Raw genomic sequence first — 12441 nt, 5'->3', positions numbered from 1 at the left:
GTCCGCAACTGAGGTTCAATAGCTTGTGCACCACTCTGTGTAGAGCATGGTACATAAACGGAGTCCGCAACTGAGGTTCAATACCTTGTGCACCACTCTGTGTAGAGCATGGTACATAAACGGAGTCCGCAACTGAGGTTCAATACCTTGTGCACCACTCTGTGTAGAGCATGGTACATAAACGGAGTCCGCAACTGAGGTTCAATACCTTGTGCACCACTCTGTGTAGAGCATGGTACATAAACGGAGTCCACAACTGAGGTTCAATACCTTGTGCACCACTCTGTGTAGAGCATGGTACATAAACGGAGTCCGCAACTGAGGTTCAATACCTTGTGCACCACTCTGTGTAGAGCATGGTACATAAACGGAGTCCGCAACTGAGGTTCAATACCTTGTGCACCACTCTGTGTAGAGCATGGTACATAAACGGAGTCCGCAACTGAGGTTCAATACCTTGTGCACCACTCTGTGAAGAGCATGGTACATAAACGGAGTCCGCAATTGAGGTTCAATACCTTGTGCACCACTCTCTGTAGAGCATGGTACATAAACGGAGTCCGCAACTGAGGCTCAATACCTTGTGCACCACTCTGTATAGAGCATGGTACATAAACGGAGTCCGCAATTGAGGTTCAATACCTTGTGCACCACTCTGTGTAGAGCATGGTACATAAACGGAGTCTGCAACTGAGGTTCAATACCTTGTGCACCACTCTGTGTAGAGCATGGTACATAAACGGAGTCCGCAACTGAGGTTCAATACCTTGTGCACCACTCTGTGTAGAGCATGGTACATAAACGGAGTCCGCAACTGAGGTTCAATACCTTGTGCACCACTCTGTGAAGAGCATGGTACATAAACGGAGTCCGCAATTGAGGTTCAATACCTTGTGCACCACTCTCTGTAGAGCATGGTACATAAACGGAGTCCGCAACTGAGGCTCAATACCTTGTGCACCACTCTGTATAGAGCATGGTACATAAACGGAGTCCGCAACTGAGGTTCAATACCTTGTGCACCACTCTGTGTAGAGCATGGTACATAAACGGAGTCCGCAACTGAGGCTCAATACCTTGTGCACCACTCTGTGTTGAGCATGGTACATAAACGGAGTCCGCAACTGAGGCTCAATACCTTGTGCACCACTCTGTGTAGAGCATGGTATATAAACGGAGTCCGCAACTGAGGCTCAATACCTTGTGCACCACTCTGTGTAGAGCATGGTACATAAACGGAGTCCGCAACTGAGGTTCAATACCTTGTGCACCACTCTGTGTAGAGCATGGTACATAAACGGAGTCCGCAACTGAGGTTCAATAGCTTGCGCACATCGGGAGGGTTCATTTCAGGTTTCGATGTGGTGTTTAAACAATTTGGTAATAAAGTACAGGTAGTCCTTATGTTTGATAAATGTTCCACACCTTGTGGCACTTGGAACCTTTCAGTGCTGCCAGTTGCTGTAATGGTGCCTTGCGCGACGTTACGCTGTACACAGCTCCATCCACGGTCTCTTCACAACCCTCATTTGACACGGGAGTCGGCTAGAGGGCGAGAGAAGGAGAGCGAGAGGATTAAAAAAAAAAAAAAATGTAACAGCTGCACTCAGGTACCAGTAAAGGGCACAAACTTAGCAAATGCTTAACGAGGTTACCCCAGCTCAAGATGACCACCACAATGGGTGCCGCCCTCTCATTCACGACTACTCCGTTCATGGTCATGCCCTTTCCAGTGTCAATGTGGCCAAAACAGTCACAAGGCAGAGAATACCCTCTATCGTTTACCGACAGGAGCAGGAGGTTACAATTTGGCACAGGTGCCAACGCAAAGGCACACCTATTTATATGTTTGAAAGGTATATTGGGATTGTCCAGTGTCTGCCTGTAAAAAAAAAAACGAACAAATAGGACACCTAGCTGAACGCAAAGTATGGCCTAGCTGGAGTACCAATCCGGTAGTTTATAGTCGGGTCGGGAATCTGAGGCAGACTTGACAGCTCAAAGACAAGTTACGCGACCTCTGAGCAATCCTGAGAGCTCTCGGAACTGAAAGAAGACAAAGTGTAACCGATCCAGTAACATGTGAAGCAATATGGCAGCCATGCCCGTGCAGCCAAAGGTTGGGAATTGAGAAAGTACTTCCTTAAAACAAGCAAAGTACAGAGCAGGGATTCAAGCTCGTGGTCGCACAGCACACGCAACACCAAAGGTAGACAAGGAAAGGTAGCTACCAATGAGGTTGGAGGATTCTTCCTTGCCGATTCTTCCTCCACAGAGCTTCTCGCAGAGCGAAGCTTCCTCATCGATTTCCGTAGACAGCGGCGGATATGGTTCAACCTCCTCACATGGAACAGACTTGGCATGATCCTGGGCCCAGGTAGTAAGATCTGGTGGCCCAGGTAGTAAGATCTCGTGCCCCAGGTAGTAAGATCTGGTGGCCCAGGTAGTAAGATCTGGTGGCCCAGGTAGTAAGATCTGGTGGCCCAGGTAGTAAGATCTGGTGGCCCAGGTAGTAAGATCTGGTGCCCCAGCTCAGGTCCACGGACGAGACTCCTGTTAAGCCCACGAGTGTCTGTCCTTTAACCACAGAGCACGAGACAAAGTTGAAAACGCTCCACTTTCCCGAACCACACCTCTGTCGCCTGTCGGACCAATTGATGACCGGGCCCAGCCCCGTGACACCAATTCTGCTCACAGCAGTTTCAGCGGAAGCTTTGTTATTTTCGGGTGGAATTTCCTCTTTGCCGAAAAAGATTTCAGGCGTTTTCCCGATGGCGAAACCGACACACTTATTGCCATTTCCACTTGGCCACATCTCAAATAAAGAAAGGAAAGCCACCGATGCTCCACTTTTCCATGAGCATGAACACCTGCATTTTAAAAAAGTTTACCGGTAAATTTAATTTACAGCAAATCTCAGGCACCCGACGTTACAAAACAGGTTTAACGGTGGAGACAACTCTACATATATATGACAAATACATCATCGTATATGTAGAGCAGTCAGAGATTGGAGCTTGTTTTGTGCAGTGTTTGTCTGCTGGTGTGTTTGTGTACATGCCGTATGTCGGATTATGTTCATACAGTGGACAGACATTTTCCGTTTTATTGTATCGATTCACTTTCTAATCGTAAATGTACCATATTTTATAGACACACATATTTCACCGACGTAGACATATTTTTATAGTACGTACTTTATAGATATACGGTACTCACATTATTAATAGTAGATACACCCTTCATACACAGACTTGCATTCTAATAGTATACACAGTCACGTGAAAAAGTAAGTACACCCCATCATAAAGTTTTGACTTTTTCAACATATTTCAACATACAGCTATTTGATCTTCATTTCAACAATATTGATAGATAAAGGTGATACAATATAACAAATATCATGAAACATTTACATTTTGTAGTCCATTGTATCTATCTATAATTCCAGCAATCTCTGTGTGTCTGTCTGTGTGTCTGTGACCGCTGTTTCTCGACAACCACGGGTCCGATATACTTTTAACTTGCCAGGTATATTGCTGGGGACCCGAGGATGTGCCTTTTCAAGGTTTCATATTAATCGGACAATTACTTACCGAGCTATGTCCAAAAAACGATTCAACCAATCAGAGAGCAGCGAACGATCGCGTGTGCCGAACGTGGCGGGCACACTCTGCCTCGGATGGCACATTTGAGAGCGTATTCATTTATTTCACGTTTGCAAACTATGTTGGCGTTAAACTATGTTTTACAACTAATAAAAACGAATTTGCGATTCATTCGCTTTCCTGCGCGTTTGTGCACGCGATGGCGATTTCTTTACCAAACTCCGGAAGCCGTTCGCTTTGGACCAAACCATTGCATGTAAATAGAGGGGGGGGATTGTCACCACTCGCAAGCCGTTCGCTTTGGACCAAACCATTTCATGTAAATAGAGGGGGGGGATATAATTTTAGATATAGATATAGTACGGGCATGCCCTAGTCTATCTATAATTCCAGTAATCTCTGTGTGTGTGTGTGTGTTTGTCTGTGTGTCTGTGACCGCTGTTTCTCGACAACCACGGGTCCGATATACTTTAAACTTGCCAGGTATATTGCTGGGGACCTGAGGATGTGCCTTTTCAAGGTTTCATATTAATCGGACAAGTAGTTACCGAGCTATGGCGATTTCTTTACCAAACTCCGCAAGCCGTTCGCTTTGGACCAAACCATTTCATGTAAATAGAGGGGGGGGGGGGGATTGTCACCGTACTCGCAAGCCGTTCGCTTTGGCTTTGCGAATGGACCAAACCATTTCATGTAAATAGAGGGGGGGGATTGCCACCGGACCAAACCATTTCATGTAAATAGAGGGGGGGGGATATAATTTTAGATATATATATAGTACGGGCATGCCCTAGTAATTTAAATAGACATAAATGCAAATTTCGTATTTGAAAAAAGTAAGTACACCCTTGGCTCAAATAGGTGGTATTGCCCCCTTTGGCAGAAACAACCTCAAGTGGGCATTTCTTATAACTGTCTACCAGTCTCTGACATCGACTGGGAGAAATTTTTGCCCACTCCTCCATGCAGAATTATTTCAGCTGTACGATGTTTGAGGGGTTTCTTGCATGCACAGCTCGTTTCAAATCCCCCCACAACATCTCGATGGGATTTAGATCCGGGCTTTGACTTGGCCATTCCAGAACCCTCCATTTCTTTCTTTTCAGCCATTCCTTGGTGGATTTACCGGTATGTTTAGGGTCATTGTCATGTTGCAAGGTCCACCATCGGTTGAGCTTCAACTTTCCGGCAGATGGCCTCACATTATCCTCAAGCACCCTCTGGTACAATGAAGAATTCATAGTGGATTCTATGATGGTGAGCTGCCCAGGCCCTGATGCAGCAAAGCTGCCCCAAACCATAATATTTCCACCACCATGCTCTACAGTTGGTATCAGGTTCTTGTGGTCAAATGCTGTCTTTGGTTTTCGCCAAACATGTCTTCTGGTACTGTGGCCAAATAGCTCTACCTTTGACTCATCTGTTCAGAGCACATTGTTCCAGAAGTGCTGGTCTTTGCCTTGGTGTTCATTCGCAAACTTTAGTCTTGCCCTGATGTTCTTTCTGGACAGCAAAGGTTTCCTCCTGGCACACCTCCCATGTAGATCAAATTTGTGCAGCCTCTTTCTAATGGTAGACTCGTGCACTTTGACATCAACAGTGGCAAGAGCTACCTGTAGGTCCCGTTATGACATTCTGGGGTTCTTAGAGACTTCTTTCACCATCTTGCGGTCTGCTCTCGGGCTGAACTTGCTGGGGCGGCCTGGCCTGAACAAGTTGGCAGTTGTTTGGAATCTTCTCCACTTGCCGATGATCTTCCGGACAGTCGAATGATTGATTTCATATTGTTTGGACATCTTTTTAAATCCCTTCCCAGACTCGTAGGCATCTATAACCTTCTTTCTGAAGGTGTCAGAGCTCTTTTGATCTGGACATGGTGACGCCACACACTTCAACAACAACGAGCAAACCAAACTAAATGTCTGAGGTTTAAATAAGACAGGTTCCTCCAAAATACTCTCTAACGATGTTCTAATCATTTGCACCTGAGCTGGTGCACCTGATTCTAATTTTATGTATTTGAAGTAGTGATAAATGTCGGGGTGTACTTACTTTTTCCACATGCGAAATTTGCATTTATGTTTATTTAAATTATACAATGGACTACAAAATGTAAATGTTTCATGATATTTGTTATATTATATCACCTTTATCTTTCAATATTGTTGAAATGAAGATCAAATAGCTGTATGTTGAAATATGTTGAAAAAGTCAAAACTTTACATGGGGTGTACTTACTTTTTCACGTGACTGTACTTTATCGATTCATGTAAGAGCTAACATTAATCACAAAAAACAAACAAACACATAAAACATAATAAAAGGCGTGGGAGACAAGATGGGGAGAGAGAGGGAAGCACACAAGTACAACATTTGAGAACAGACACACTTGCATTGTAATAGTACGTACTTTATAGACGTGCTCGCATCCTAATTGTACATGCTTTGTTGTTGAGGTACTCCGTAGATAAAAATGATAACGTGTAATACTTGCTTCCACTAGATGGCGTTTGTGGCCGACGTTAGCATATTATGTAAGGACAGACAGACTAACAAACTCGAACTTGGTAACGGCACTAAGTAGAGCGCATACCTCAGCCAGGTTGAACAGTTTACGTTTTGTATCGGACCGATAGGCCGGATCTGCATCCGGACATGAACCAAACTCGAATCAATTCATCCTTGTCAGACACCCAGCCTGCCTACCACGTTTTGTCCGAATCCATCCACAACCTTTTGAGATATCGTGTTATACATGGTTTTTGGCCCGATCGCTCAATGGTGAAGAATCACTTTTTAAATTCTAGTATCCGGATCTGGAGTCGGATCTTCACCAAAATCGAATCAATCCGTACTTGTCACATACCCAACCTGCCCACCAAGTTTCATCCAAATCCGTCTGCAACTTTTTGCGTTATTGTGCTCACAGACAGACAAACAGGGGTGAAAACATAACCTCCGTCCACCTTTGGTGACGTAGGCAACAAACGGACTCAAATACAATACACGCGCTCCTCTGTCAGGGGTAAAGGACATAGAATCTTGGGATTTACAGGAACTGGCTCAATGAAGGATCATCCGAGCAAACTGGATTTACTCGTTTTTGCTTCTCTTCTGATGTTTGTGGAAAGCTCCATTGGGGTGTCGTCCTGGTCCAATCATTTCCTGAAACTTGCAGTTCCAGTGCAGTAACTGCAGGATTTCATCATAAGGCTTCGCGTTTCATTCTGAGAATTTTGCAGAAATTCACAGGGAAAGGAAGTCGGGATGGTGGGAAGGGTCCCTGCCCATCACCAGACTTCCAGGGTGGCACGGTAGCCGTGGATTGTCCTCTTGCTCGGAAACGCACACAGACGATCCGACATGTAACATGCAGAACTGCTTGAACCAAAGATACAAAACAGTCACAATTGTACTAAACAGTCCAAGAGGCCTTGTGTTTCTCAGTACAAGTATGCTGCTTCATTTGAAAATGCATAAAGCTCTAAAACACCACAATGACTGGAATTACACGTCATTTTGACCCACACTGCCAAACCAACAATGGATATGGAACACCTGCACCCACAAGCAAAGTACGGAAAAGCTTCCAAACTATCGATGGAGGAAATCAACGGTTCGGGCATTAACCTTCGCACAAGAACTGCCAGCAACCCTCTTATGGTTAAACTGCCAAAATCAAGACTCTCCATTCACCTTCACTCCTTCATTCCTCTTTTCTCCCGCCTCTGGAACAAACTCCCCCACTCCCTTCAATCCCACTCCTCCCTCCAGGTCTTTAAAACAGCTGTTCACCACCATCTCTTACCTTCCCCCATCCAAAACCTTGATCTTTTCTACTCCCGCTAATTCACCCCAGATCCACTTTTTTGAAATACCAACTTCTTTCCTGGAAGTTCTAGCAGTGTCCATGTGTTTTATACCTCTCCCACCTCCCCCCCTTCCCGTGCCTCCTCCCCACAAGCCCTCTCCCTCCCGCAGATCTCCTGATGTCCCTGTTCTCTCTGATGTTGTACTTGTGTGCTTCTCTCTCTCTCTCTCTCTCCATCTTGTCTCCCGCTCCCTTTATTATATGTTTTGTGTGTCAGTTCGTTGTTTTTTTTGTAATTAATGTTGGCTCTTACAAGAGCCTCGATCTTATATTCAAAAAAAACCCCTCGGAGCAAAAGATAGCCAGGATAGGGGCGAGGGTTGATATTGGGTGGGATTGAGTCGGCGCAGAGGTCAGTGGTGAGGGAGCACGTGGAGGTGAGAATGACCGATCTTGACAGGCCGGGTCAGGGTTCAGGAGTTAAATGAGGAGAAAACTGAGAAAAATTTGAATATAATACGGGGAGAAAAAAAAACAAGTACCCGGACGTCTCACAAAAATAAGGCAATTCTCTGTATGTCTGATCATTATAGAATCAAAAACGGATAGGCCAATCTCCACAAAATTTGGCAGACGGGCTCGGGACACCCAGGGTGAGGTGAAGGGCACAAAATAATTCCCTCTCCCCCTCTTTCTCTCTCTTGCTCTGACGAAGGGTTAACACACGAAACGTCAGCTTCCCCTTGCTTCTCACAGCGGTTAGCACTTCCCACAAGTCAAGGTCCTGATTTCATCCACTGCTTTAGCCATCCGCTAATGCAGACCCCTTCATAAGCAAGACCATTACAAAATGGTCCTGAAACTACCACATGCAACTACCTGTTGAAAAGATGTTAGATTCCTCATTGCTCTACATTAACCTCTTGAAAATCTCAAACCAATGACAAAAATAATAAATAAACTAAATCCACCTGATTTTGACATCCTAGCAACTGGTAGTTACAGTCACGTGAAAAAGTAAGTACACCCCATGTAAAGTTTTGACTTTTTCAACATATTTCAACATACAGCTATTTGATCTTCACTTCAACAATATTGATAGATAAAGGTGATATAATATAACAAATATCATGAAACATTTACATTTTGTAGTCCATTGTATAATTTAAATAAACATAAATGCAAATTTCGCATTTGGAAAAAGTAAGTACACCCTTGGCTCTAATAGGTGGTATTGCCCCCTTTGGCAGAAACAACCTCAAGTAGGCGTTTCAGTTCTTACAACTGTCTACCAGTCTCTGACATCGACTAGGAGAAATTTTTGCCCACTCCTCCATGCAGAATTATTTCAGCTGTGCGATGTTTGAGGGGTTTCTTGCATGCACAGCGCGTTTCAAATCCCCCCACAACATCTCGATGGGATTTAGATCCGGGCTTTGACTTGGCCATTCCAGAACCATCCATTTCTTTCTTTTCAGCCATTCCTTGGTGGATTTACTGGTACGTTTAGGGTCATTGTCATGTTGCAAGGTCCACCTTCGGTTGAGCTTCAACTCTCCGACAGATGGCCTCACATTATCCTCAAGCACCCTCTGGTACAATGAAGAATTCATCGTGGATTCTATGATGGTGAGCTGCCCAGGCCCTAATGCAGCAAAGCTGCCCCAAACCATAATATTTCCACCACCATGCTTTACAGTTGGTATCAGGTTCTTGTGGTCAAATGCTGTCTTTGGTTTTCACCAAACATGTGTTCTGGTACTGTGGCCAAATAGCTCTACCTTTGACTCATCTGTCCAGAGCACATTGTTCCAGAAGTGCTGCACTTTGCCTCGGTGTTCATTGGAAAACTTTAGTCTTGCCCTGATGTTCTTTCTGGACAGCAAAGGTTTCCTCCTGGCACACCTCCCATGCAGGTCAAATTTGTGCAGCCTCTTTCTAATGGTAGACTCGTGCACTTAGACATCAACAGTGGCAAGAGCTACCTGTAGGTCCCGTGATGACATTCTGGGGTTCTTAGCGACTTCTTTCAGCATCTTGCGATCTGCTCTCGGGCTGAACTTGCTGGGGCGGCCTGGCCTGAACAAGTTGGCAGTTGTTTGGAATCTTCTCCACTTGTAGATGATCTTCCGGACAGTCGAATGATTGATTTCAAATTGTGTTTGGAGATCTTTTTAAATCCCTTCCGAGACTCATAGGCATCTATAACCTTCTTTCTGAAGGCCTCAGAGAGCTCTTTTGATCTCGGCATGGTGACGCCGCACACTTCAACAACAAAAAGCAAACCAAACGAAATGTCTGAGGTTTAAATAAGACAGGTTCCTCCAAGATCCTCTCTAACGATGTTCTAATTATTTGCACCTGAGCTGGTGCACCTGATTCTAATTTTAGGTATTTGAAGTAGTGATAAATGTAGGGGTGTACTTACTTTTTCCACATGCGAAATTTTAATTTATGTTTATTTAAATTATACAATGGACTACAAAATGTAAATGTTTCATGATATTTGTTGTATTATATCACCTTTATCTATCAATATTGTTGAAATGAAGATCAAATAGCTGTATGTTGAAATATGTTGAAAAAGTCAAAACTTTACATGGGGTGTACTTACTTTTTTACGTGACTGTACATGCGGCATGGAGAGTTGTCTCAGCGCAAAGACGAGTACGGTCGAAGGTATTCCTGAAACAGGAAGGCAGAATGAGGTTTTGAATGGAGGAAATTGTCAGGAACGACGTTTTATCCACACAAAGACCATTGTAGGAAGGAAACGGTGGTGCTTTATCGAAACCGCAGATATTTACAACAAAACCGTTTATTTTTATGGCCAGCCCTTCCTTCAAATAAAAAAGATATTACCTATTTACTGATAAAGGCGTATTCACACCAAGGGTTCTTTTTACCCCGAATGCGAAGTCGAGAGGATGGCGACTGTCGATCTTGCATTTCACGACAAAAGCGTTAGTATTTGTTACAGGGAGAGGAAGGAATTACCTGAGGGACCTGTCACAGGGCAAGAGGGAGACACCCAGGTTTGGGTGGGGTAGCAGGGCAAGAGGGAGACGCCCAGGTTTGGGTGGGGTAACAGGGCAAGAGGGAGACGCCCAGGTTTGGGTGGGGTAACAGGGCAAGAGGGAGACACCCAGGTTTGGGTGGGGTAACAGGGCAAGAGGGAGACACCCAGGTTTGGGGGGGGGAGGGGTCACGGGGCAAGAGGGAGAAACCCAGGTCTGGGTGGCGATGGGGGATGGTGTCAGAAAGCACGAATGGAGACACCTAGTTGTGGAAGGAGGAGGTAGGCCAGGAGGCAGCAGCATGTTGGGGAGATCAGTGTCACAGAGTGAGGAGGGAGAGACCCAGGTCTGGGTGGAAGGAGAATCATGTCAGGGAATGAGTGACGAGGGAGAAAGTTGGTTGGGATTCGGGGTTCGGGATTACATAGCGAGGATTGACCGATCCGATTGGGCTGGGAGGGAATATGGTGAAAATTAAGTAACAATAATTGTGAAACAAATACAATTTAGCTCTTGCACGAGTCTCGATGGTGTATACAAAAAAATATATTAAAAAATCCAAATTGTGTTCTTTAAACCACTTCCTGTTGTTATAGTTCCACTTAATGAACTTCCTCCAAAAAGAAAAACAATGCAGCATTAATAAATAAATAACAACCAGTAATTAATTAATCAGAGGTTTGCGGAGGCCAGAGATTTCACTCACTCAAGAAAGAAACCACAAAGTGTCTCAAACTACGTCACTGGTTAAAATTTGACAAAACCTCCAAATAAGTTCAAACTCTCAAATCTTCACATACCAGAACCAGAAGACAACCAGGTAAATAAAGGTTTCGAACAAAAAAAAAAAGAAGCCAAGGTGGTGTCCAACGTGTTCATTGGGCCTTGGTGTGTAGTTAATGCCCCTTTAATTACCTTGTACTTACACCCACACTTTAGTCTGCATGTTGAAGGCGAAAGGGTGTGTGTCAATGGTAACCGATGACAATTTGATGCAATTTGCGCCCTCTAACTATACAGGTGAGGTAACTGGGAAACTCCAATGGACAGGTCGTTAGGTTTCACCTTGTTTGGAGCATTCCAAAAGGTGTGTGGCCGTCAAAATGGCGCTTTCTAGGTGGGGTGCTGGTCAGGTGATGAATAGTCTTTAGTGCTACCATGGCCTTGTACCATGGCCTTGTACTAGTCTGCTCATCGCTCCACGGTTGTGATCAGCTGGTACGTCCCATGTTTTAGGGTAGGGCAGGTCTTGTGTGTTTTTGGGTACAAACTCCACTCGGCTGGATTACCTGATGTTAATATTTGGCTCGTTTAACCTCCTAATTTCCTTTACTCAGAATGTGATTGCAAAAACAAACAAATTACGAATGACATTTTGATGTCGAAGTATTGAAACGAAACCTGGTCTCGTCCTACGGACTCGAACCAGGTTCACCGAGACGAAAGGGCCTCACAGAACGGAACAAACGAGGAGGCCTCCACATTTGGGACGAGGAGGCCTCCACATTTGGGACGAGGACCTGCCAGTCGCACTGTGGGGGATAACAGCAACTGCTTCTGGTGCATGGCGTTCTTGGATCCGCACGCGTGGGAACATCCCGATCCTTCAGTCGATCCACGCTGGCATGACATGCGCACTCAAAATGCACACGGCTTTAAGGAGGAGCAAGGAGCACATCTATTTCACAAACGAAAAGAAAACCCGACGGCACAAACATCCACTTATTCCAGACCAGCGCCACCCAGATTCAGGGCCGCGACCCAAACTTGTAAAACGTCCCTCAAAATCCCCGTTTTGAGGGGGGAGTTTCGCATCAAAAACATTTTCTCTGACAATTTTTATCTGTACGTACCAGTATCTGTACATACCAGTATCTGTACGTACCAGTATCTGTACGTACCAGTATCTGTACATACCAGTATCTGTACGTACCAGTATCTGTAAGTACCAGTATCTGTACGTACCAGTATCTGTACGTACCAGTATCTGTACATACCAGTATCT

At 44.8% G+C, this 12441-nt stretch overlaps 1 protein-coding gene across 6 annotated transcripts in view; it reads right to left on the bottom strand.

Moving 5' to 3' along the window:
* The window catches only part of LOC137438589 (ral guanine nucleotide dissociation stimulator-like 1), an 87662-nt gene that overhangs the window by 17497 nt on the left and 57724 nt on the right, over nt 1-12441 (bottom strand). For 4 of the 6 annotated variants that reach the window (XM_068133754.2, XM_068133750.2, XM_068133752.2 and 1 more), the window contains exon 2: nt 1426-1545. The exons of 1 other annotated variant lie outside the window; for it this stretch is intronic. In XM_068133754.2, the coding sequence (XP_067989855.2) occupies nt 1426-1545 (120 nt within the window). Of the gene's footprint in view, nt 1-1425; nt 1546-2231; nt 2687-12441 lie in introns of those variants that run through there. One more of the 6 variants, XM_068133751.2, reaches the window with a different exon arrangement.

This window comes from Myxine glutinosa, chromosome 13 (genome assembly GCF_964187855.1).
Source record: "Myxine glutinosa chromosome 13, kmMyxGlut1.1, whole genome shotgun sequence".
NCBI classification, from domain to species: domain Eukaryota; kingdom Metazoa; phylum Chordata; class Myxini; order Myxiniformes; family Myxinidae; genus Myxine; species Myxine glutinosa.
The sequence above is the reverse complement of the archived record's forward strand: the minus strand, read 5'-3'. Positions and strand labels throughout refer to the sequence as shown.